Genomic DNA, 22689 nt, shown 5'->3' with positions numbered 1-22689 from the left:
GCAGAGATGGCAGACCCTGCTCCAAACCTCCCAAATTGGGGTCCTGTCTGCTGGGCCGCTGGGAATCCTCTGAGGCGCAATTCAAGTACCTAGGACTTTCACTTGCCTTCCTCCACTTCATCTCCTGGATCAGCAATGTTCACCCTGGTTCCCCGGCCCCCTCCCAACCCCCACCTGGCTTTGGGCACTGCAGAAACCCAGGCAAGCCTGTCCTCAAAGATACTGAACTTGAGGCTTTGCTTTACCCCTGACTAGAGCCCGCAAGTCACCTTGAGCTGCTCACCCAGGTGCTCCCACCCACAGACAGCTGAGGATGAGAAGGGACAACAGCAGAAAAGGCTTTGGGCCCTGGGAGTGAAGCCCAGGACTCGAACACACTCAGGAAGTGGCGGGGAGGAGTGGCGGGATGTGTGGAAAACAGACAGGTATAGAAGTCTGAACACCAAGGCAGCCTCAGTGGGAACTGGATTCTCCTGGGCCTGCCCCAGAGGGAGGACAAGCCAGCCTCAGATACCAGCTCAGCCGGGCTCCCTGCTCAGGCCACAGCCAGGGGCTGCTTGCCCCTACCCCGCTCCACCCAGCCCCAAACCTCAGAGCCGCCCACCCGGCCCCTGGATGGGGCCTGGAAACTCAGCACTGCAGACTCAGGAGATTTTCCAGGCTGTGTATGCGCCTGCGCACATGTGCTCTGTTGAAAGGCGGGGGCAGGGTAGGGGAATGTTTGCAACTAGGGAAACTGATGTGAAAGGGAAGAGGTCCCAGGTCCCAGTCTGGACAAGAGGTGGAAGAAACATCGTACCTTCTCATCCCACCCTCATCCCACCTCCCCTGGGGACACCACACTTTGTTCTTTCTGGTACCCTTGATCAGCAACCAAAAAGGGGACAGGTGGGGTGGAGGTGCCCTAATTCGGAATCTAAGGAGAAGAGACGCACAGGACACAGGTCTAAGGACAGGCAGGGGGTGTCAGAACCTGCCCAAGAGTCCCCACAAAAGAGAGGCCTGTGAGGCCCAGCACAGACTCCATAGCTAGTCCTTTGGGCAGAGCCTTGAGGAGGCACCTGGCCTTAAGGGGCACAGCCGCCAGCCCTCAACCCGGCCTAGGGGACTGGGAGACAGGGCTCCTACAGGTTCTGAGAAATGAGCAGCAGGCTCCCCAGCCCAAACCTCTCCATTCAGCAAAAGAAAATGTACCACAAGGGCTGTATCTCCTCCCCCAGCAACCACCCCCACAGACAAACCCACATCCTCTCCCTAGAGAATCCCTGGGGTTCCCCCCACTACCCCAAAGTCTCAGGGCACCTTACTGATTCCTTCTGGAAAGAGCCAGGCAGGAGGCAGAGGAGGGCAGGAGGCAGAGGAGGGCAGGGGGCAGGTCCGGAGTCCTGGCTCCCAAATGTGAACTTGGCCTGGCCTCTTCCTACAACTGTCCCAGGCAGCGCTCTTCTGGCCCCTCTCTGCTCTCCCACAGCCTGAAACCAGGCCTTGGGCAGCTCCCACGCTGGTTGAAGGTAACTGCCGGGCAGCAGAGGAGCGGGGTGGCTCAGAACAGCCAAGCAACCCACTCCCCCTGCTGCCTACACTATGGGGAAGGTGGCCAGGGAGTGGGGGAAGGCCTAGGTTCCCCTGACCAGGTCATGGGAGAGCAAGGGAGGGGCTGGATATGTGTGGATTGACACTGTGCATGTGCATGTGTGCAAACGTGGGCCATGAGGGTGTACACTCCTGTCTGGATGGATGCATGAGTGGGTGTCCAGGGACAACACAGAGCGGGAGGGAGACGGGAGCCCCTGGGAAGAAAAGGCCACATTGTGGAATAGATGTCCATTTGGCTGGCTCTGGGCTTGGAAGAAAGGGAGGGACTCTCTTCTACCCTAAAACCTTCCTGCCAAGGTCCTGAGTTCCAGCCACAGGCAAAGAACCAGGCACTTTCCTAGACCTCCCGGCAGGCTGGCCCTGGCACCCCAGTGCTGAGCAGAGCTGGATTGCTGGTCCTCTTAGCCAGGGGCAAGGGGTATAGGACGTTCCCCTTCACCTAAAAGGTAGCAGGAGTTCCTAGGCCCGGCACAGGGGTGCAGCTTTGAGATAGGGGTACAGGTGTCACTGCGGTCAGCCCGGACCCATCCCATGCCCCTAACAGCACTTCCCTGCCCCGCTCACCATGTCTCCCCTGCTGTCTCCCTGCCTCCTCCAGGATGGGGCTTCCCAGATCCAGTTCTGTCTCCCCCACACAAACAGGAGCAAGCCTGGGCCAGTAAAGTTGGGGCAGAACAAGCCAGCTTAGGCTGGCCTAGGATTCTGGGGGTGGGAAGGATGGAGGAGCAGCCACCCCAGATCCTAGTGCTTCTCCAAAGAGGAGCCGAGGAGGGCAGCTAGGAGGGAGCAGAGCAGGTGAAGTGTGCGGGACCCAGGAGTCCTGGCCCCCAGCAGCTGCCCCTCTCCCCAGGATCCTCCCCTTGGATTATTAGAGGGTGGCGGCCCTTGCCTCTGGGGGCCAACTGCAGCCCAGCAAGGAGCTCCTTATTCACTAGGGGCTGGCAAGGAGCAAAGACTTCTGGGAATTCCAGATTTAATGGCCGCCTTTCCCTGGGGGGCTTCTGATACTGGGGACAGGGAGCTGTGGCTCACAGCCCTGGAACTGGGGGTCACTAGAGGGGGAAACAAGACAGTCAGGACGTGTGTGGCCAGAACTTGGGAGGGCTGAGGGCACCCACCACAGCTTCAGATGGAACAAGGCTGACTCTCATGATGCGTCATGCCCTGTACCAGCCCCACCCCAGCCTGGCCTGGTGGCTTGGGATGTCCCTCTCTGTCCTCCCTGGAGTAAACTGCCCTACCCGGGAATCTGGGGGACCCCCAGGAGTGACTCCTTCCTGAACCTCCTCAGCGCGGGGGTGGAAGTGCCCGGCTTTGGGGAGAAAGTCAGCAGTGAGGGGGAAGAGGGAGTCTGGAGAGCGGTGAGACCCGTGACCTCCTCACCCTGTGCCGCTCCCAGGCTCCCAGGCTCCCAGGCCCACTTCCCCAGCCAGCTCCTCCAGCTCCTCGCTCCTCTGGTCTCTGACTCCCGAGCTCTCCATGAGCAAAGCACTCCACAAGCTGACGAGGGAGGCGCTGCAAACATCCCCCAGGGGAGGGAGGAAGCTGAGGAGGAGACCGAGGCGGAGACCGAGGCTCGGGGTGGCTCAGCGACTTGGCCAAGGTCACACAGCTAATAAGCTACATTTAGACTCACATGCGCAGGTCTTTCTGATTTCTGACTATTACTATACTTTCTCTGGAGTCGAGGGTGGCTAGAACCTAAATCTCAATCCAGGAACACAAATCAATTCCAGAGATGGAAGTTTGAGAGCTGCTGGGACCTTGTGGCCCCAGGGGTGGGAAGGTTCTGGAGGGGAGAGGGAGTCACTCCCAGGAGCCTCCCAGCAGCCCGGATGGGGCAGAGTTCACTCCAGAGAGGGCAGAGAGGGGCGACCCAAGTCACCAGGCCAGGCTGGGGAGGGGCTGGTGCAGGCCGCCCACAACAGATGTCTTGTCCCTTCTGAGGCTGCAGTGGGCACTCTCAGCCCTCACGAGCTCTGGCCACACACCTCCATGGATGTCCAGGCATCCCTAAGCACAGGAGAAGAGAGAGTGGGCAGGAGGCAAAGAGTGACTGTCCCCTCCACCTAGACCCACCCAGAGGGAACGGGGGATCCTTGAGGTCTTGCCTCATGCCCAACCACTACCCCCACCCCCAACTATCTTGCCCATCTCCTGGCTCCCAGTTTCCTTGCTCCTTGCTCCGAAGCTCAGCTTCCAACTGTCCAGCCACTGCCAGGCCTTGGCCTGTGGGGGAGAGGGGTGGGCTCACAGCCAACAGGGCCTGGACCCTGGAAACTTGGGGCCACTAGGCAGACCTGTGTGGGGAGGGCTTTGCCGCTTCCTCCTCCCACCCCTGTGGTGTCCTAGCTTCCTGTTCTTGATAACAATCAACACAGGCCCAGAGCCCGGCCCTCTTTCCAACCCCCACCTGCCCCCTCCCATACCCCCAGGGCCCCTGCTACCCACCAGTGGAAACACTGACTGGTGTAGGGGGTGAGGCAGAGATCAGTCTCCGGGTCACTGCCTGCAAGCACCGTAGGGGCTCTCAGGTTCCTGCTCCTCTCCACTCTGTCCTGAGCACCGGCGCCAACCCCTTTCCCAGCCCTAGTCGGCCTCCTCCTCAGGGAAACCCACCCACTCCGGAGAGGAGCGCAGGCTGCAGGGAAGAAGGCACCAGGGTCCACTGGCCGTGGAGGGACTCAGAAAAGAGCCACCCCTGTCCCCACTGCCAAGAGCAAGGGCAGGTGCTGGGAGGCCTCCTGAGCCTCAGAGGGGCATTCCTATTCTTCATATCAACCCCTCCCCAGGGGGCCAGCAGAAGGCCAGCCCCTCCCGATCACCCCCTCCAGCGTGCCTAAGGCCAGCTCCCCCATCACCCCCTCCAGCGTGCCTAAGGCCGCCCCCCCATCACCCCCTCCAGCGTGCCTAAGGCCGGCCCCTCCGATCACCCCCTCCAGCGTGCCTAAGGCCGGCCCCCCCCATCACCCCCTCCAGCGTGCCTACCCCTGTGCCTATGGTACCTCATTTCTTTTTTGCTGTCACCATTTGACAGCTGAATCAGGGAAGTGGGAGGAAGAAAGAGGACGTGGATTGTGCGTGTTGGGGGCCGGGAAGGGAAGGGTGTTTGAAATATTACAAGGTAAAAGGAGGCATGCAGCGAGCGTGAACCAGCTGGGCTGCTGGCCCGCAAGGAGCCTGCCAAGGCCAGGCAGGGGCAGGGGGCAGAGGAGTCTTGCACTTGGGGGCCACCCCTCAGGTCCCAGGCACCCCAGCAGCGAAGAGGACATGGGAGTCCCCTGCTGTGAGGGCCAGAGACTGTCCGCTGTCTGTAAGTCTTCCAAGCAGATGTCAGGGTTCTGGGAGGAGGCCTGCAGGGGACTGGGGGCCCAGGGGAAGCCCCTCAGATTCCCTCCTACAAGTGGACTCTGCTATCTGCTTCCTCCTGGGCTGGGCTACACTCAGGCATGGGCTATGGAGAGCTGGGCCGTGGCGCAGGGCATGGAGACGACCTTTTTGGCCTGGCCCCAGGCCTTTCCTTCCCATTGTGAGGCACGGATTCTTGCCTCCTCCTTTTCCCCACCCCAAGTCTGTGCCACATCTGCTCTGGGAAGATGTGGTCTGTGCTTGGCCATGAATTCCCAAGGCCTGAAGCAGCAAGGGCTTTGAGGGACAGGGCTGTGGGGCAGAGGCAGAGAAGCAGAAATAAGCCTCTGGCCAAGGTCAAGTTGAGCAGGAGAACCTTGGGTTCTTTGTGGGACAGCACAGAGCTGGGGGTCAGACGAGCTGTGCCCAGCAAGTAGGCAGCGGCTGGATGTGATAAAGACCCAGAGGAGAAACACAGCAGGACGGGAGAGGGTCTGGAAGCCGGAGGAAGCAGGATGGTCAGGAAGGCCTAGCCCCTCACCCATTCCCAGGAAACAGGGACTTGGGATCCAGAAGGGCACAGGCGGGAGGCACCCGACCCCTGGTGGCAGCGGCAGCAGGCACAGGAGGGCAGCATGCAGCTGGGGTGTGCGTGGGTGGCAGCAAGGAGGGGCGGAGGGAGGAAGCTGGCTTCCTGGAGCCTTCTCAGCCCTCAAAGACAGACTGACAGACAGACAGACAGCAAGAGGCAGCCTGGGGGCCACAGCTGCTTCAGTAAGTATCTGAAGGGGGACCGGGAGTCCTGTGGCCCTGGGCGTTGCGAACTCCAGGGATATAAGAAGGCATCTGCAGGAGGGAGTGCGGGAGGGCGAGCGGGGAGCTACAGGGCCTGGCTGGGGAATGGGTGCTCACAGCCCTGATGTCCCCAAGACGGGGGTAAGCATGGAAGCCACAGGGAGCTGCAAGGAGAGCAGAGGCTGAAGGCCCCCTTTCTGCTGCCAGAGACCCTCTCTCCACCACCCACACCTGCGCTGGACCCACCCTGTCCCCTCACCTCCATCCCTGCCGCCTTGCTGACTAATCCACCCCCGCCACCTCGCCCGCTGTGACCCTGGCTCTGGGAGATAGGGACTGCCCCCAAGAGGAGATGGTCCCACCATCTGCAAGCCCCCTGTCTTGTCCCCAGCTGTCGCCTCACCATGCGCTGTCGCTCAAGGGCTTGGTGAGGCCATTTCCTGTGACGGTTACAGAGGCGGGAGGCGGGGGATGGGCAGGAGGAGGAAGGAAACACCCCCAGCCTACCTCCCTGGACAGAGACCCCAGAAGCCAGAAACGGACTTAGGAGTGGAACATCAGCAGTTAGGAGAGGACTCTGCCTGGCTGCCCACCCACCTCCAGCACTGCTGCAGCCGCCATTCCCTGTTGAGGAGAAGGTCCACTGGTTAGCCCCGAGATGGCTTCTGCACACTTTCTCCCTTCCGTCCTAGAGAACACATGTCTTCCATTTCCTCCCTTGCCTTCTCCACTTGGACCTGCTCAGAGCCCTGTGTGGCCTCTCTCCTCTCTCTCTTCCTCCTTTTGGCTTCTTTCCTATCTTCATCCACAATCTCTACCCTTTATCTTGCCGTTACTCTAACCCCAGACTGCCTTCTGCCCTTGGGTCCCACCAAAGAGATCCTGTCCTTCCAGTAGTGAACATGAGGCTACCTCTTGGGGGACAGGAGACGCCCCAGTGAAAACGGAGCGCAAAGCCGGCCTGGGTGTGGAAGCCTCCTTCTGGCTAATCAGGAGGGCCAGGGAACAGCAGCAGAGGGCCCTGTCTTTCAGGCAGACCTCATGGCTGAGTGAGCCTCTCCTGGGCCCAGCACCCCACCCCAGCATGGTCCAGGCCCGTGGAGGGAGCTCCACAGCACAGCCACCGACCGTTTCTTTGGGGGCAGCCATGACCCAGCCTCCGCCTGCCAAAACGCCAGCCAAGAAGCATGTGCGGCTGCAGGAGAGGTGAGATCTTCCCTGGGGGAGGGGTCTTCCCGGCCCTGAGCCCTATTCTGTTCCTCCCTTCCCTCCACCTGCCCCTCCAGCTCTGACAGCAGAGTCCGGAGGACCCTCAATTGTTGACTCCAGTATGGAAAGGAAACCAGTAGTGCTCATTTGCATGTGTTTTGCATGTCTGGAGCACAGAGTTTCTTATCAACCCTGAGCCTGCTCCCTAAATTCCAGGCCAGGCCATTGGCCTTCTTGGTGCTGGATGCACGTCAGAGCCACAGGGCCTTGCTGGGAGTGGGAAGAGGCAGGCAGCTGGAAGGAGCAGTTGAGTTCAAGGCTGCTCTGTCTGGCTGACACAGGGAGGGGGCTGAGCCCGGCATGGTAGCTCATGCCCAGAATCTCAGCACTTTGAGAGGCTGAGGTGGAAGGATCTCTTGAGTCCAGGAATTGGAGACCAGCCTGGGCTAGGAAGAGGGGGGAAAAAAAGGTATACAGCAGGGGCCTGAACCCTAAATTCATTGGGCCTCCAGGTTAAAGGAAAGACAAGGAACGGCCCCCTCAGAGGTGCCTCATACCAGTAATACTTGTAAGAAAAGCAAGTATGGTCAGGCACAGTGGCTCATGCCTGTAACCAGCACATTGGGAAGCCAAGGCAGGAGGATCGCTTGAGCCCAGGAGTTCAAAACCAAAAAAAGAAAAAAATTCTTTTAAATTAGCCCGGCACAGTAGCATGTGCCTGTGGTCCCAGGAGGCTGAGGTGGGAGAATCGCTTCAGTTCAGGAGTTTGAGGCTGCTATGAGCCATAATAGTGCCATCACACTCCAGCCTGGGCAACAGAGAGAGACCCTATCCCTAAAAGAAAAGATAAAAAGCAAAGCAAATACGATTGGGTGCTCACTAGGCAGTGTGGGCTGTGCCTGCAGGCGGGGCTCCAATGTGGCTCTGATGCTGGATGTTCGGTCCCTGGGGGCCGTAGAACCCATCTGCTCCGTGAACACTCCCCGGGAGGTCACCCTACACTTTCTGCGCACTGCTGGACACCCCCTTACCCGCTGGGCCCTTCAGTGCCAGCCACCCAGCCCCAAGCAACTGGAAGAAGAATTCTTGGTAAGAAATTGAGGTCCCCTCCGAATTGCTCTGCTCTGTATCAGAGGCAGCCAGCTGGAGCCATTCTCTCACAGGGGCCGTGGGCCTGTCTCCTCTTTGGACCCCTTAGGAAAGAGAACTCTAGGGCTGGGGGAGGGGGCTCCCCCTGGGCTTCCCCTTCTGCCCCACCCCATCTAGGCCTACATATTAATATCAAGAAGGAACAACCAGAGCCCAGTTGTTCTAGAAAAGAATAGAAGAGGAAAAAAGGAGGCTAGGAAGGGAAGTCAGCTGCTCACCCATTTCCTCCCCCTACCAGAAGATCCCTTCAAACTTTGTCAGCCCCGAAGACCTGGACATCCCTGGCCATGCCTCCAAGGACCGATACAAGACCATCTTGCCAAGTAAGAACTGCAGCTGGGATGAAGGGAGTTGGGTACAGGCCCTGGGGCTGGAGAACCTCAGAAGGCAAGGTACACGGTTTCAGCCAGGGAAGGATGACCTTACTTGGGGCATCTTCTCTCAGCAGAGAAAGGGGGAAGAAGGAGCAGGAATCACAACAGCAGCAGTAATAATGTTTGCAGATGTGCACCCTGGGCCAGGCCCTGCTCTCAGTGCTTTATATTCACCAATTTCTCATAACGATCCCATGAAGTTGGTACTGTGATATTATGATGACCATTTTACAAATCTCCGTGTCTTCACACTAAGGCACAGAGAAGTTGAATGTCTTACCTAAGATATTCAACTTAGCTACTTGCACCAAACCCTCTTCCTCATTTTCCTCTCTCATGGGAAATGCCCAGCCAAGGCTTGCAGTGGAAGAAGGACCACTAGGAGGGCTCCCAGAGAGAGGGCTTTGAGAAAGTCAGATGGAGGAGGCAGGGTAACAGCCAGCAAGAGAGCAGTGGTGTGGGTGAGGATGGAGGATACTGGGCTAGGAGGGGGTGACCCTGCAAGCTGACAGACGCAGGACCAGCACCTTCTATTTTTCAGAGGCAGGCATGAGGCCCTGGAGGCTCTCTCTCCTTCCCCCACTCCCCCTACAGGGAAGCTACTCCCAGCTTGAGGCTTTAGCTCTGGAGCACACGAGTCCTGCCTCCTGCTAACCCTCCTGGAGTGCCCTCTGCCTGCATGGGCGGATCAAGGAGCTATTAGTGCTATTCCAAGCCACGGGGAGGAGTAGCCCTTGTTCTTGGCCTAATTCTAATCAGCACTGCAGCCACCAGAAAAGGGAAAAATCCCTTTGCCTGAGATTCCTGTGGTCCCCAGGACACCCTCTGTCCATAACCAGGCTGGTATGAGCAGAGCGAGAGTCTCTTCTCCTTTCCTCACAAGCCGTCTTCTTCATTCATGTTTGGGCATGGATGAAGAAATGAAATTTAGAGAAATCTTTCCCCTTAGAGGCAGAGGCCAAATGCCTCACGGCTGAGTGGGATTTGAGTCCTAGTACCACTTCACGGCTGTGTGATATCTGGCAAGTTGCTCATCTGAATCCCGTATTCACCGTTAGAAAACAATTCTTCTTCCTCTACATCTCTTTTTCCATTCCTATTGGCATAATCTTATTCTAAACCCGTACTGATCTCAAGGATAGAATCACTATATCTATTAGAATATTATATATTTATTAGGCCAGGTGTGGTGGCTCATGCCTGTAACCCCAGCACTTTGGGAGGCCAAGGCAGGTGGATCACCTGAGGTCAGGAGTTCGAGACCAGCCTGGCCAACATGGTGAAACTCCATCTCTACTAAAAATTTAAAAATTAGCTGGGCGTGGTGTTGGGTGCCTGTAATCACAGCTACTTGGGAGGCTGAGGCAGGAGAATTGCTTGAATCTGAGAGGTGGAGGTTGCAGTGAGCCAATATCGTGCCATTGCACTCCAGCCTGGGTGATAGAGCAAGACTCTGTCTAAAAAAAAAAGAATATTATGTCTAATATTCCATCTTCCCATTTGGTCTCTGCTGCTCCATTCCCTTTCTTCTCTAGTTCATCCTATACAGCACCACTCAGTTAACCTTCCCAAGCTATTCCTTTGATCACATCACTATCCTGCTCAGAAACATTCTATAGCTCCCTACTGTCTGCATATAAAATACTTCAGTGGGGGCCAAACATGGTGGCTCACACCTGTAATCTTAGCACTTTGGGAGATCGAGATGGGAGAATTGCTTGAGACTAGAAACTTAAGACCAGCCAGGGCAACAAAGTGAAACCATGTCTCTACAAAAAACATAAATGAATGAATGAATGAATAAATAAATAAATAAATTAGCCAGATGTGGTGGCATGTGCCTGTAGTCCCAGCTATGTGGAAAGAAGTATCACTTGAGCCCAGGAGTTAGAGGCTGCAGTAAGCTGTGATTGCACCACTGCACGCCAGCCTAGGCAACAGAGTGAGACCCTGTCTTTAAAAACAACAACGGTTTCAGTGGGGTATCAGGCCACCTGCTATACACAAGGTGCCGTGACTGTGATGAGCACAGAAAGTCTCCTCCTTCTGCCCCTGCTGGAGTCTGTGTTAGTTGGTCACCTTTTGACCTCTGACCTCTGCTGATTTTTATTTCCTAGATCCCCAGAGCCGTGTCTGTCTAGGCCGGGCACAGAGCCAGGAGGACGGAGATTACATCAATGCCAACTATATCCGAGTGAGTGGTCTGCTGCAGTGGTGGGTGGGGGATGGGGGAACTCTCAGACGTCTGAGAATATCTTCCAGCTGTGGCTGGTGGATCAGGTGCCTGCATTTCCCGCCCTCCCTGCTCCAGCTCACCTCTGTCATAGACCTACTAAGCTGGGCTGGCACTGAACAGGCCCCAATTCACCAACCTAGATAACGGAGCAGGTGTTAAAAATATCTGGAGAGACCACTGAGTCTCCCTAATCTCCCCATCAGCCTTCCCGAGCCGCCATCTAGACTTAGCAGGAAATTAGCATTGTTGAGCCCAATCTCCAGCTGCTTGAGAGCTCACAGCTCCCGAGACCTGCATAGGTGATGCCAGCACTAATGGAACCTCCCTCCCCTCTTACCTTAAGTGCCCCTCAAGTAGCCCCTCTTATGTGAAGAAGGTTGATTGACATCAAGATATAGGAAACTCTAGGCCAGATAGGTGCTCCATGCCAGCTCCTCACTGCTGTGGGCCCAAAGGAGATGTAAAAGCAGTGCCCTCTAGTGGCTCAATGTGGATAAGACAGCAGTCAGGGGTGCAGGGAGGCGATAAACCTCTTAGCTCGGAAGCCGTGGGGACACATGATCTTCCATTTGCTGGCCAATAGCAAATCAACTGCAGTCAGGATTTCACCATCATTTGAGGAGCAGGAAGCTGAGGATCCTGGAGGCGAGAAAATCAGGTTAGGGAGAGTGTGCTGCATTTTGCTATTAATTTTATAGAAAAGTAACAAGTTAATGTGAAACTGTCACTGAACAAATATTAAACACTGTTTAGGTATTTTATGCTAGAAGAAAGCGGCAGGGGAGGAAGGGAACAAACATCTGCAGAGCACTTGCTATCAGCTAGACTCTCAATGTATCTTACTGAATTTAATCCACTCTATGTTATGATAGACATTATTATACCCAATTTACAGATGATACAACTGAGGCTTACAGAGGCTAGGTAACTGGCTCATAGTGGCACAGCCAGGAAACTGAAGAACAGGGATCTGATCCTTACTCCAGAACCTGAATCCTTTCCACCATGTGGCTTCTGAATGTGCGTGTTCATGCACGTGTGTGTCTACACGTGTGGTTCACAGCTTCAGGCTGACCCCAGCACCTGAGGCATCCAGGATCTCCCCAGAGCTCTGCTCTCACTGCTCCCCACCCCTTCCCCTGTGCTTCCACCTCCCCAGGGCTATGACGGGAAGGAGAAGGTCTACATTGCCACCCAGGGCCCCATGCCCAACACTGTGTCGGACTTCTGGGAGATGGTGTGGCAAGAGGACGTGTCTCTCATTGTCATGCTCACTCAGCTCCGAGAGGGCAAGGAGGTAGGAGTAGAGTCACAGTTCTTGATGAACCCAGAAAGTGCTATGCTCACCCGACTCCCCAACCCCTACCCAGGGCAGCTCAGGACCAGAGCCTTCCCTGGAATCCAGCCCCAGTCCACACCTCTCAGAAAGTTCCCTGAGATAGACCCAGGGGGGCTGTCCATGGCCAAAATATGGGATACAGTGAGCACTCTGCCTGCAGGTATTAAGCTCAGAAGAGCCAGGCCCCCTGTTGATGACCACCCATCCAGTAGGGATGGAAGATGGGGAGGAGACACCAGCCCCTCTCTGCTGCCCCGTTCCCTGCTCCAGCTGACCTTCTTCTGACTCCCAGCTCTCTCCCTCCTAGAAATGTGTCCACTACTGGCCCACAGAAGAGGAAGCCTATGGACCCTTTCAGATCCGCATCCAGGACATGAAAGAGTGCCCAGAATACACTGTGCGGCAGCTCACCATCCAGGTACCACCCCCGGGGCCAGGCCCAGTGGGAAGTTGGGCCGCCCACAGCATCTCTGGAACTCAGGCCGGCTCTTCGCTAAGAGCCAAGGGTTTGCTCATCTAAACCATCTTAAACCCACATCTATAGAAGAAAGAGAAACTTGAGCACTGTCCTCAGCCTCTAGTCTAATAGGGCAAAGCCAACAAGCCAATAGGAACCACCAGGAAGTACCACCCGTCTGTGTGAATGGTCAGGCGAGGAGAGCAGGATCCAGGAGTCATGCCAAGGGAAGGAGAGGAGGTTGAAGGAGATGTGGAAGGCCGGGCGCGGTGGCTCACGCCTGTAATCCCAGCACTTTGGGAGCCTGAGGCGGGCGGATCACGAGGTCAGGAGTTCGAGACCAGCCAGGCCAACATGATGAAACCTCATCTCTAGTAAAAATTATAGCTACCTGGGGGTGCTAAGACAGGATAGTCACTTGAACCCAGGAGGCAGAGGTTGCAGTGAGCTGAGATCATGCCACTGCACTCTAGCCTGGGTGACAGAGTGAGACTATGTCTTAAAAAAAAAAAAAAAGGTGAGGCACAGTGGCTCACGCCTGTAGTCCCAGCACTTTGGGAGGCTGAGGTGGGCAGATCACCTGAGGTCAGGAGTTCGAGACCAGTCTGGCCAGCATGGTGAAACCCCATCTCTAAAAATAAAAATAATTTAAAAAAAGAAAGAAAGAAAGAGATGTGGAATAACATATACACAAGGGCTTTTAAAATGCCTTCTATTATTTTCTGTTGTTTTATATTTTTGAAAGCATTTCTCCATCAATTCATTCTCCTCCAAACATCCCGGCAAGTAAACCAGTCAGATAACACTGTCCCCATTTTCCAGGTGACGAAAATGACATTAAGGGACTTGCCCAAAGTCGTGTGCTTATTAGAAGCAGAGCCAGGACTTGAATTTGGGTCTCTCCCAGGACAATGCTTCTTCCCAGCATTTTGGAGGGGGAAGTGGTGGAGAATGATGAGCAGGAAGATCGCAACCTAGCCTGCTTTGAGTAGACGATCCCGGCCCACCCCCATAGGGTAATTCCAGCCCTTGCCCTCCTCAGGCACCAGAGAAGAAGGTAGACAGTGCCCTCCACCCTGACCCTGGTTCCCATGCCTTGTCTCCAACCCAGTACCAGGAAGAGTGCCGGTCAGTAAAGCACATCCTCTTCTCGGCCTGGCCCGACCACCAGACACCAGAATCAGCTGGGCCCCTGCTGCGCCTAGTGGCAGAGGTGGAGGAGAGCCCCGAAGCAGCCGCCCGCCCCGGGCCCATCGTGGTCCACTGCAGGTGTGTGGCCTCCCTCCCACCGCAGCCTGGGTACTGCGCGCCCCTCCCCTGGCCCCTGGGTCTCTCCTGGGGAAGGGTCTGAGCAGAAAAGCATCAGGTAAGCCTAGTTCTTACTTGGACATGACTTGCAAGGCCATTCAGCAAGGGCTTTATTTTTTTCACCTCCTTCATGCAGAACCCAGACATCTGGGCTACACCCAGACCCCATCCACAGCGGGGATAGAAGATCAGGAAGGTCCCAGTCAGCTGCAGGAGGACATAAACAGGATTCCAGCTGTTGGGGAATTCATTTACTCATTCAACAAATATGTATTGAAAACCTATTATTGGCCAGGCCTGGTGGCTCACGCCTATTATCTCAGTACTTTGGGAGGCCAAGAAGGGCAGATCACCTGAGATTAGGAGTTTGAGACCAGTCTGGCCAACATGGTGAAATCCCGTCTCTACTAAAATATGCAAAAATTAGCCAGGCGTGGTTGTGCACACTTGTAATCTCAACTACTTAGGAGGCTGAGGCAAGAGAATTACTTGAACCCTGGAGGCAGAGGTTGAATCTTGGAGGTGGAGGTGAACAGAGATTGTGTCCCTGCATTCCAGCCGGGGTGACAGAGCAAGACTCCATATCAAAAAAAAAAAGAAAAGAAAAACTGTTATCATCAGGCACAGTGTTAGATGCTAAAGAGACAACTGTGAACGAAGCAGTTTACTTTCTTCCCAGACAGGTTTAAAGGCTGGTGAGAAAGAAGCCAGATTAGGCCACAGTAGCTCAAGCCTGTAATCCCAGCACCGGGAAGGCAGAGGTGGGTGGATCACCTGAGGTCAGGAGTTCGAGACCAGCCTGGCCAACATGGTGAAACCCCGTATCTACTAAAAATACAAAAATTAGCCAAGCATGGTGGCACACACCTGTAATTCCAGCTACTTGGGAGGCTGAGGCAGGAGAAACGCTTAAATCTGGGAGGTGGAGGTTGCAGTGAGCCGAGATCACACCACTGCACTCCAGCCTGGGCAACAGAGCAAGATTCCGTCTCAAAAACAAAAAGAAGGCAGATTAAACAATTAAATACCACACAATGTGATGAGGCCGTGATGGGGATATTATGGGGGGCATAGAACAAAGTCTCCTAAGCCAGACTTTGACCAAAGAAAGTTTTCCAAGAGAAAGGCCATCTAAGCCAAGCTAAGACTTGAAAGGTGAATTAGCCAAGTGAAGAGAGGGAAGGGAACACATTCCAGGTGGGGGGAACACGTTCCAGGTGGGTGGAACAGCGTATGCTAGGGCCCAGAGAAGAAATGTGAAAATGGATAACTGCTGAGGGCAGGGTTACGGGCTGGGCCCGGAGGTTATGTGTGGTAATGATGAGAGATGGATTTGGAAGGCCAGTGAAGGTCAGATGTTAAGGAGACTTGTAGGACTGGCTAAGACGCTTGGATTTGCCATTTTAAAAGAACACTTTGGCTACAGTGTGAAAAATGGATTGGGTGAAGTGAGAGGGTGTTGTGGGGGACGAGACTAAAGAAAGAGACCATTTGGAAGTGCATATCCTAAAGAACACAGAGCACAGAGGCAAAAGCACCACAGAGGGGCCTCCCAGCCCACCCGCAGGCAGTGCTGAGACGTGCTGGGAGTTCATTAGGGGCTCACACAAGAGGAAGGGGAGCCCTGGGAGCCTCTTTATTTCAAAATAGAGAGGGCATGGTGGAGGAGAGCAGAGCAGAGAGAAGACTGTGGGAGGGCGCCGAGGTGGGAAACAGAGGGGCTGGGCGTGGGCTATGTGAAAGATGAGTCTGAGGTGGCTGGGGGCTGTGGCTCACTCCTGTAATCTCAGCATTTTGAGAGGCTGAGATGGGCGGATCACAAGGTCAAGAGCTGGAGGCCAGCCTGACCAACATGGTGAAACCCTGTCCACTAAAAATGCAAAAAAATTAGCCAGGCGTGGTAGCAGGCGCCTGTAATCCCAGCTACTAGGGAGGCTGAGGCAGGGGAATTGATTGAACCAGGGAGGTGGAGGTTGCAGTGAGCCGAGATCACACCACTGCACTCCAGCCAGGGTGACAGACAAAGACTCCATCTAAAAAAAAAAAGATAAGTCTGAGCTGAGTCGAAGTCAAGGTTAGATAAGGAGGGCTTGAGGGTCAGCACGTTCACAAGTGGAGAACTGTCCATTGGAAACCGCTGTAGCCTCTCAGCAGAAGGGAAATCGTCAAAACGTCCGCAGGGACCAGGAGGTGCCCCTGTTAGGACAGGCTTACAGTGAGGCAGGTTAAGAAATGTAAACTCCTCCCGGGCCAGTTACAACCTGCCTCCAGCAGGGTCCCCAAGGGGACTGGAATCTGGAGTACTGCTACCTTCCCCCATCTCCAGAGCCCCATTCCCAAAACACAGTACCTGCAGGTCCCACTTCTTTCTCCGTAGTTTGGGGCTCTGGCTCCCATATTCCCTGTCTCCCATGACCTCCCTGTTTCCTCCCTGGCTATATCCAGTGCAGGGATTGGCCGGACGGGCTGCTTCATCGCCACACGAATTGGCTGTCAACAGCTGAAGGCCCGAGGGGAAGTGGACATTCTGGGCATTGTGTGCCAACTGCGGCTAGACAGGTGGGTCTGTGGACGTAAACAAGGCCAGCAATGTTAACAGGGGGCGTCGGTACCTCTGGGCCCCAGAGCCCTGCTTGACCCATCACCATCAAGCACTCCTGCAAGAAAAGAAGAAACCCTTTCTGCTTAGAGCTGTTTATTTTGCAGCTAGCAACCGGGAAAAAATATCTATCTGGATGGCTGGACACGGTGGCTCACTCCTGTAATCCAGCACTTTGAGAGGCTGAGGCAGGTGGATCACCTGAGGTCAGGAGTTCAAGATCAGCCTAGCCAACATGGTGAAATTCCATCTCTACTAAAAATATAAAACTTAGCTGGGCGTGGTAGCGGGCACCTGTAATCCCAGCTAATCGAGAGGCTGAAGCAGGACAGTCGCTTGAACCCAGGAGGTGAAGGTTGCAGTGAGCCAAGCTTGTGCCATTGTACTCCAGCCTGGGCAACAGAGCGAGACTCAAAAAAAAAGAGAGTATCTATCTGGAATGTTGGCTTGGAGGCCTGGAATTAAACATGTCACTCTATGGATTTACCCTGGGCATTCAATCTTACCCCCAAGCCCCCAAGTTCCCTACTCAGAGGAAAGTTAGCACGTGGGGTGTGTTTAATCCAAGATATGAGGCAGCAGCAATTAGTGCAAAGAAGCTCACTAGGTGGAGACAGAGCCAGCATTCAGATTCGGACTTCTGTCTCACTGAGATGTCAGCTCACTAGGTGGAGACAGAGCCAGCATTCAGATTCGGACTTCTGTCTCACTGAGATGTCACTAGATTTCTCTGAGCCCCCATTTCTATTTCTTTCTTTCTTTCTTCTTCTTTTTTTTTTTTAATAACAGAGATGGGGTCTTACTATGTTGCCCAGACTAGTCTTGAACTCCTGGGCTCAATAATGCCTCCTTGGCTTCACAAAGTGCTGGGATTACAAGCTTAAGCCACTGTCCCTGGCCCCTACTTCTTTATCGAGAGAGAGATAATGGCTCCCTCCCCCAGAGAACTGTTGTAAGAAATGAATTAACTTATATGAAAGTGTTTTGGAAATGAAAACTACCATACAAATGTGTAGAATCATTTTTACTTTTAAGATTATTGGAAAGAAAGAAACTTGCTGGGTGCGGTGGCTCATGCCTGTAATCCCAGCACTTTGGGAGGTTCAGGCGGGCAGATCGTGAGGTCAGGAGTTCGAGACCAGCCTGACCCACATGGTGAAACACCATCTCCACTAAAAAACAAAAATTAGCTGGGTATGGTGGCATGCACCTGTAATCCCAGCTACTCAGGAGGCTGAGGCAGGAGATTCCCTTTAACCTGGGAGGCAGAGGTTGTAGTGAGCCAACATCACGCCACTGCACCCCAGCCTGATGACAGAGTGAGACTCCATCTGACAAAAAAAAAGAAAGAAAAAAAGAAAGAAAAGATGAATTAAGTTGCTGGGTGCAGTGGCTCACACCTGTAATCCCAGCACTTTGGGAGGCAGAGGCAGGTGGATCACCTGAGGTCGGGAGTTTGAAACCAGCCTGACCAACATGGAGAAACCCCGTCTCTACTAAAAATGCAAAAAATTAGCCAGACGTGGTGGCACATGCCTGTAATCCCAGCTACTTGGGTGACTGAGGCAGGAGAATCACTTGAACCCAGGAGGCAGAGGTTGCAGTGAGCCAAAATCGTGCCACTGCACTCCAGCCTGGGCCACAAGAGCAAAACTCTGTCTCAAAAAAAAAAAAAAAAAAAAAAAAGAAGGAAACTTGAGGCTCAGGAGTATTCCTGGCCTGACCCCCAAGGCTTCAGAGGTCTGGTTTTGTCCCAGGAGCTGAGTGGATTAGGGAAGACCAAGTGTTAACATGGGGCATCACCCTCAGCACACCAAGTCACGTGTAAGGGTCAGAGGACTTCTCTCAAAGCAGATCTGAGGGGCAGCAAGGAGGAGTAGCAAGTAGGAAAGATGAATATAGGTGGCTCATGCCTGTAATCCCAGCACTTTGGGAGGCTGAGACGGGCAGATCACTTGAGGTCAGGAGTTCAAGACCACCCTGGGCAACATGGCGAAACCCCATCTCTACTAAAAACACAAAAATTAGCTGGGCATGGTGGCACATGCCTGTAATCCCAGCTACTCAGGAGATTGAGGCAGGAGAATCACTTGACCCAGGAGGGAGAGCTTGCAGTGAGCTGAGATCATATCACTGCACTCCAGCCTGGGCAACAGAGTGAGACTTCATCTCAAAAAAAGAAAAGAAAAGGAAAAATGAATATAGGTAGAGGAGTTGGCATGTTCTTTGAGAAAGTCAGGACTTTCCCAGTAGGACCACGAGGATGTTTGGCTGGAGCTGTTCAGCTAGCACCCTGACCCTCCTTCACTCACGGTCTGTGTGTTTCTCCTTGCAGAGGGGGGATGATCCAGACGGCAGAGCAGTACCAGTTCCTGCACCACACTTTGGCCCTGTATGCAGGCCAGCTGCCCGAGGAACCCAGCCCCTGACCCCTGCCACCCTCTAACGGCCCAGGTGCCCACCTCCCTCAAGCCTGGGAAGGTGGGTCTGGGGAAAGTGGGCCGAGTGATCTGGGAGTACCCTATGGGTGAGTGTGGGAAAGGAGTGTCTCCTTAGCGGCGCTTGCAGTCACAGGAAGCAGCGTCAGCAAGGACAAGGGGCCAGATTCCAGGTCTTCACCACTGGCCACTCCTCTGCTTCCTCTGTTGGCCCCAGATGGACAGTAGGGGGAACCCTCAATGTCTCTCTGAACTTAAAGACAGGAAGCCCAGGTGTCCTGGTCTTCTCTATGACACTCTTTGTGAGCTTTAGTTTCCTATTCTATAACATGAACATTAAGTGCTTAGCTGCCATAAGGGAAAAGCAATAAGAGAAGTTTCTAGAAGCCATTGCAGCTGTATCCCCTTCCTGGGGCTGACAAAAGGGTGATTCCAAGATCATCCTTCACCTGAGGCCCTGCCCAAGCACAGGCCAGATGCAAGAGTGGGGAAAAGTCTGGTCCTGATCTCCAAGTTTCAACATCCTAGCAGTGACTCTGCTCCCTGACCACACATCGGAAGGGCTGGACAACCACGATCAAAAGAAAGAACAAGGACTGAGGTTACCCTTGCCTCCACCCATGTGTCCTGAGAGTAGGCTACAGAGGTGACCAGGCCTGGCAGTTGAAATCTGGAAGAGGGAACATGCGAGGCTACTCAGAGGCAAAGAGGGCTGCTCCTGCCTCTGTGGTTGCTGGCCACTCCCAGCAACTACTCTTAGGGAGGCTCTCAGCAGTCTCTGTTCTGCTTCTATGGCTCAGATAATACCCTGGGTATGTGGGAAGACAAAAGAAAGAGGGGGCTGGGCGCGGTGGCTCATGCCTGTAATCCCAGCACTTTGGGAGGCCAAGGCGGGCAGATCACCTGAGGTCAGGTGATTAGAAAAAATTAGCCTGGCGTGGTGGTAAGTGCCTGTAATCCCAGCTACTCAGGAGGCTAAGGCAGGAGAATCACTTGAACCCGGGAGGTGGAGGTTGCAGTGAGCCGAGATCGCACCACTGCACTGCAGCCTGGGTGACAAGAGTGAAACTCCATCTCAAAAGAAAGAAAAGAAAGGAGGAGGCAAGGGGAGAAGAGGAGGCAAAGTGCCCGGTCTGGTTTTAGAAAACCAACCACGGCAGGCCACGGCCCTCTCTACCCTGCATTTGCGGAGTACACCTGGAGAGCTCGGTTGTTTCCAAAAACAATCAGGGTCATAACCAACCATGCAAACATGGAGGCTGGACAGAATCGGGACCCCTCACCATCTACCCCAGAGAACTAACGCCCCTCATCCATCTCAGCATCAACACAATTTCCAGGGCACCTCAGGTCTATCTCAGGACTGAACTCCACACCTCAGGATTCGTCCTCCCTGAATCTGATACAGGCTGCCCATCCTGAGATGGGGATGAAGGTAAGATACCGCATCACCCGGCACGCCGCCCCTGAGAGCTGCCTTGGTTGCTAGCAGTTCTCTGCGGAAACCCTAAGGAGCTGGATCTGGAGAACAGCTGGGCTTCCTCACTCAGGACTTCTCTCCTGAAGAACATGCAGTGCTGAAACTGAGGATGATTTCCCTAATGCTTCTGCTTGGCCTTACGGAGGAGCTCCTCCTTCCTTACAGGCCTGGGGTGGACTCGCCCGCACCTCCACCTCTCGAGCCCTGTGACAGGCACGACTCTATGCCAATGAGGCGAGGTGGGGGGCTCTCAAGTGCCTGATCCTCCCCTGGACTCAGAGCCAGCCTGTGGGAAGCAACACCACAGCCCCACAGGCCCTCCCTGGCACTGTCACCCCAACACCATCTCAGAGCTCAGAGGGTACAAGCTCCAGAACAGTAACCAAGTGGGAAAATAAAGACTTCTCGGATGACTGATTCACTCCTTCTTTCCATCTTCTTTTCGGGCCTCTGGGGCCTCTTTATAGCATGAGAGAGCGTAAGACTCTGCAGACCAGGGACAGGCAGGCTACAAATCTTTGCCCTTGGGATATGCACTTTTCTAGCACTTCCAAGGACATACAATAAGGTGAAACCAAAGTCAATTTAGGAAGTGAGACAGCAGCAGACCTCATAGTCTGCTTAGGCAGATGTAACAATTCACACTACCGTAAACCAGGTGGCTTCTAAACAACAGAAATGTATTGCTCACAGTTCTGGAGGCTGGGAAGCCTGGGATCCACGCCCTTGAGGACTGGTGTCTGGCTCCTAGGCAGCCTTCCTTCTGTCCTTGAATGGTGAAAAGGTTGTGGGCTGGTGTTCTTCCCCGCTACTTCACCGGCCCCCTTTATAAGGCTCTACCCTCATGACTTAATCACTTCCCAGTACCATCACCTTAGGGATTAGGACTTCAACCTATGAATTTTGGGGGACACATTCAGCCCATAGCCTTTATCTTAGGAGCTAGGGAGGGACTTACAGAGGTTGGAAGGATGGTGATTAATAAACTAGAATATTGGTGGGGGGCTGTGGCTCACGCCTGTAATCCCAGCACTTTGGGAGGGCGAGGTAGACAGATTGCTTGAGCTCAGGGCTTTGAACCCAGCCTGGACAACATGGCAATAACCCGTCTCTACAAAATATACAAAAATTAGGCGGGCATGGTGGCGCATATCTGTAGTCCCCCAGCTACTCAGGAGGCTGAGGTGGGAGAATCACCTCAGCCTGAGGAGGTGGAGGTTGCAGTGAGTCGAGATTGCGCCACTGCTCTGCAGCCTGGGTGACACAGCGAAACCTTGTCAAAAAAAAAACAAAAACCAAAAACAGAAACTCCAGAATATTATGCTAGCCCAAGACCTTGTGATTCTTCTGCTTTGGTAACTTTGACTATTTGGGTTCATCTAACTCCAGTTGATTGGACAGATATGATGGATACTGATAGTTTATCCACTTTTGACTACAGATTACATGTGACTACATTTGAAAACCAAACCCCAACAGGCAGCCAGCATAGGCTGGGGACTGCCGGAAGCCTGGGCCTGGGGGACAGCCAGCTGGGGTTGTCAGCCTGCCTGCGCAGACCTTATGGGTGGTTCCTGCAAGGAGGGTGGCGGGAGGGGGGCATCTTTACAGGCACTCCACACCCACTATCACTTCTCCTCCTGAAGAATACTCTGCTTGTCACCAAAACAGGCCAACATGTTCCTTTGTCACAGATGTTCCTCACTGGAAACCCCCCCACCCCAGGACTGTATCTGTTTCGGGATCTTGGGGATGCTGGTAAAAATCGGTATCAAGTTCAAGCGTCCGTTTCACTTGGGGTCAGAGGCTTCCTAACAAGTGTTCGGGGTAAATTGTGATGAACAAAACAAGATGGAGTATGAAAAGACCCAAATACTGTTGTCTCTCTGCACTGGGTGCATTTTGAGAGGATGGGACTCTACCCAGGGATGTTCAGAGGCAAGGGTTCAGGAACAAAAAAACCTCCATCTGCGTCCCTGTCGTAGGGATCTCATCTTCGTGTCCTGGAAAGTGGATGACCCACCCTCCTTCGACCTGAAAAGGCTTCTGCTTAACTGGGACCTCACCCACCTCGAGCCCACCACCCTTTAAGAAAGGGAGTGCCAGTCCGGGCGCGGCAGCCGGGGACAGGAGAGAAATAAATTAGACCCCATTCCCCAAGCGCCCCTCGACGCCAGTTGCCAGTCAACCCCCGCCGGTGAAGCTGCAGGTTCCCCGCCCACCCCACCTGCGGGTGCGGCCCCTGGCCCCCGGCTCCGGCGAGGGAGGAGCGCGCGCTCGGGTGCGAGCAGGACACGGCCCGGCCGCGCGGGAGGGCGGCGGCGGCGGCGGCGGAGGAGGAGGGCGCTGAAGCCACACCCA

General features: G+C 54.4%; 1 protein-coding gene across 7 annotated transcripts; it reads left to right on the top strand.

Annotated features, from left to right (window-relative positions):
* Nucleotides 1-4810: 4810 nt before the first annotated feature.
* PTPN7 (protein tyrosine phosphatase non-receptor type 7) lies at nucleotides 4811-20749 on the top strand. 7 transcript variants are annotated; one of them, XM_064360241.1, is made up of 10 exons: nucleotides 4811-4909; nucleotides 6772-6945; nucleotides 7836-8037; nucleotides 8336-8420; nucleotides 10589-10665; nucleotides 11867-12004; nucleotides 12354-12464; nucleotides 13615-13772; nucleotides 16257-16370; nucleotides 18746-20749. In XM_064360241.1, exons 2-10 carry the CDS (start codon nucleotides 6824-6826, stop codon nucleotides 18837-18839), a joined length of 1101 nt encoding a protein of 366 aa, XP_064216311.1. In that variant the 5' UTR covers nucleotides 4811-4909; nucleotides 6772-6823; the 3' UTR covers nucleotides 18840-20749. The 7 variants fall into 7 exon arrangements, with proteins under 7 accessions (XP_064216311.1, XP_064216307.1, XP_064216308.1 ...); XM_064360237.1 differs by lacking the exon at nucleotides 4811-4909 and adding an exon at nucleotides 5272-5718 and having other exon boundaries at nucleotides 6810-6945; nucleotides 8339-8420; XM_064360238.1 differs by lacking the exon at nucleotides 4811-4909 and adding an exon at nucleotides 5274-5718 and having other exon boundaries at nucleotides 6810-6945; nucleotides 7854-8037; nucleotides 8339-8420.
* The last annotated feature ends 1940 nt before the right edge of the window (nucleotides 20750-22689 follow it).

The sequence above is a fragment of the Aotus nancymaae genome, unplaced genomic scaffold (genome assembly GCF_030222135.1).
Source record: "Aotus nancymaae isolate 86718 unplaced genomic scaffold, 86718_ANA_hifiasm-v0.15.2.pri h1tg000039l, whole genome shotgun sequence".
Taxonomy (NCBI): Eukaryota; Metazoa; Chordata; class Mammalia; order Primates; family Aotidae; genus Aotus; species Aotus nancymaae.
Note: the sequence above shows the minus strand (reverse complement) of the source record. Positions and strands in the feature narration are given on the sequence as shown.